At 41.5% G+C, this 2447-nt stretch overlaps 1 protein-coding gene across 1 annotated transcript in view; it reads right to left on the bottom strand.

The window, feature by feature from the left end:
- The window catches only part of MSH2 (mutS homolog 2), a 43375-nt gene extending 42811 nt beyond the window's left edge, over positions 1-564 (bottom strand). Inside the window, exon 1 of the mRNA XM_017730117.1 lies at positions 349-564. Within this exon, the coding sequence (XP_017585606.1) occupies positions 349-549 (201 nt within the window). The 5' untranslated portion in view covers positions 550-564. The remainder of the gene's footprint in view (positions 1-348) is intronic.
- Between the last annotated feature and the right edge of the window lie 1883 nt (positions 565-2447).

Here is a 2447-nt window from a genome sequence, read left to right on the forward strand (position 1 = left end):
CTCTTTCTTTCTTTAAAAATAACAACTGATGAAACTAAGTACTGAACAGTCCATTAATATGAAATACACAGCCATTTTATTTTTTTAACCATTTGAATTTTACATATCATCTACACAGAGCAAAGCACTTCAGGTTTCCTTTATTTCCCAACCTATGGCAAAGACACAGAGCGAGCTCTTTCAGCCACAGAGCACTAGAAAATACAGCAGTATGTATAACAGATATATAACAAACAGGTGTGATTTTTCATCATCAGTCCCTTAAAATCCCAAAACTCCAAGCAGGGAAAAGCGATGGGTTTTTTTTTTTTTAATCTCACAATTATAAAGAAAGGCTGAAAATTGTACCTTGTAAGCTAAATACCAGTCATTTTCTTTGACAGATTTGCTCCCTGCTTTGTTCTTGTAAACTTCAACTCTGTAATGACGAACCAGAAGCAGGTCCCTCACAAAAGATTCAAAGTTCATTTTACTAAGCACAACACTCTCAAGCTTCTGAGTTCCTACAAAACAAATAAAGAAAATTATGAGATGCCTGAATTTGTTCATAAAGCTTATTTTCTGTAATCAAAATCCCCAAGAATAGCCTTCAGAGGACACTATTCTAATATCAAAGAGGCAAGTGTGTAGAATCCATGAAAACAACACAAACCCACAACATTCAACTGGTTAATATAAATGAAGAAAGCATCTCCAAATAAAAACAACGCTCAGTTCCTAATTTCACTAAATCAGTACGTTAACATATACACAGGGATATGTTCCTCTCACCCTTCCCCTCTCACAGTATTCTTGACTTGATTTACTAATTAATATTTCACACTGCCACCCTATTCACACTCACACATGTGCCAAGACATTTCCCTTTCATCATAATATATCCAGTAAAAACAACATATCCTCAAAAAAAAAAAAAATTAACAGATTACATTAAAACCTAACTTAGAAAGTGCCTAATTGACAAACTTCTTGCTTCTGCTCCTGTATGTGCAAGCAGATGATGCAGCTGAACAAATTTAATTCCACACAGCTGCCCAAAGGACTACTACCTCCCCACCTCCAGCAGCAGCCTACTCAAGGAGTAACGAAATTCCACTAGTGAACAACTTGGGATTTCAGGTGAGAACATTAAGTTTTCTGCCAGGTTGGGAAGTGGAACTAACTCGGACTGGTGTCAGATAGATGAGAGCTAGGTAACACACCAAGTAAGCACAAGCAATAGGGAGTATCACATCCCTCTTTCAGCAGCATGCCTTCATCACATTGGAGGCTCTTCCTCCCTTCACATGAAAGATGTTAAACAGCAAACTTCCACACCCATAGGAACTTATGGGTTTATTTTAAATAGGATCTTTTCCTTTTCTTTCCTCAAACATCTATTAAGATTCTTTGAAACAGGTAAAAAAACCTAATTCTACATAATTATGTTCTCTTTCCCAGTGCAGAACTGTCCAACTAAACACAACTTTCCTTATTCTTTCAGTTGAGACAACATAATACAATAGCAGGGGATGGGGAGCAGCTGAAGTTTACGTGTACTTTGAAATCATCCTGAAAGCAACAAGTGCAGTTTTATGCTTTTAGTTGGATATGGTAGATAAGGCTTTAGAGGGTTTAAAACTGGAGCTGGCAGTCACATGATTACATCTGCAAAATAACTTCTAAATTGAATACGAAAATAATACTGATGCATGTTTCTAGTCTGGAAGACACATCAAGCTTTGGAGAAGGCTGGGGTTTTGTTTTTGTTTTTTTTTTTTAACATAGGAGCTCATCACTCACAATAAAAAGTGAAAAGCGTATGAGAATGTCACGCTCTTCTTAATGCTATTGGCTCACACAAAAAAAAATTTGTTCATTACAAAGAGGTTTATTTTGCAAAATCTGAGCCAATAACTTAGCAACATTGTGTTCCTCGAGATTAAGGCTAACGCTAAGGTTTGACTCTTCCAACAAGGTAATTTATCTTGACGCTCTTACACCTGACATCTGCAAGCTGCACTGTCTTATACCAAGTGATAAACGAAAAGCAGCAGGGGGTGGATGGAAAAGAAAATGTGACGAAATACATAGAAAGACTTCAAAGTAAAGAACTGCATCCCGTGGTTCCAGGCCTCAATGAACCAGAGCGGTCACTGCAACACGGGGACTTTACAGCACCTCCCTTCCCGCATCCCTCCGCCCCGGGAGCGGCGGAAAGGGACCCGCAGCACCGCTCGCTCGCTCGCTCGCCCTGACCGGCCCCAGCCTGAGCCCAAGGCACCCGCGAAATGCCACTTTGTGCCCGATCCCCGTGACACCCGCGGGCCTCGGCCTTGACAACAGGGCAGCGCTGCACCGGCTGCCAGGGGCTCCCGCACGCTTCCAGGGACTACAGGGGGTTCCAGGGACTACCTGGGGCATCCAGGGGCATCCTTCCCCCGCTCCCCCCCGGCCACCCGAGGCCC

This window comes from Corvus brachyrhynchos, unplaced genomic scaffold, assembly GCF_000691975.1.
Source record: "Corvus brachyrhynchos isolate BGI_N302 unplaced genomic scaffold, ASM69197v1 scaffold101, whole genome shotgun sequence".
NCBI classification, from domain to species: domain Eukaryota; kingdom Metazoa; phylum Chordata; class Aves; order Passeriformes; family Corvidae; genus Corvus; species Corvus brachyrhynchos.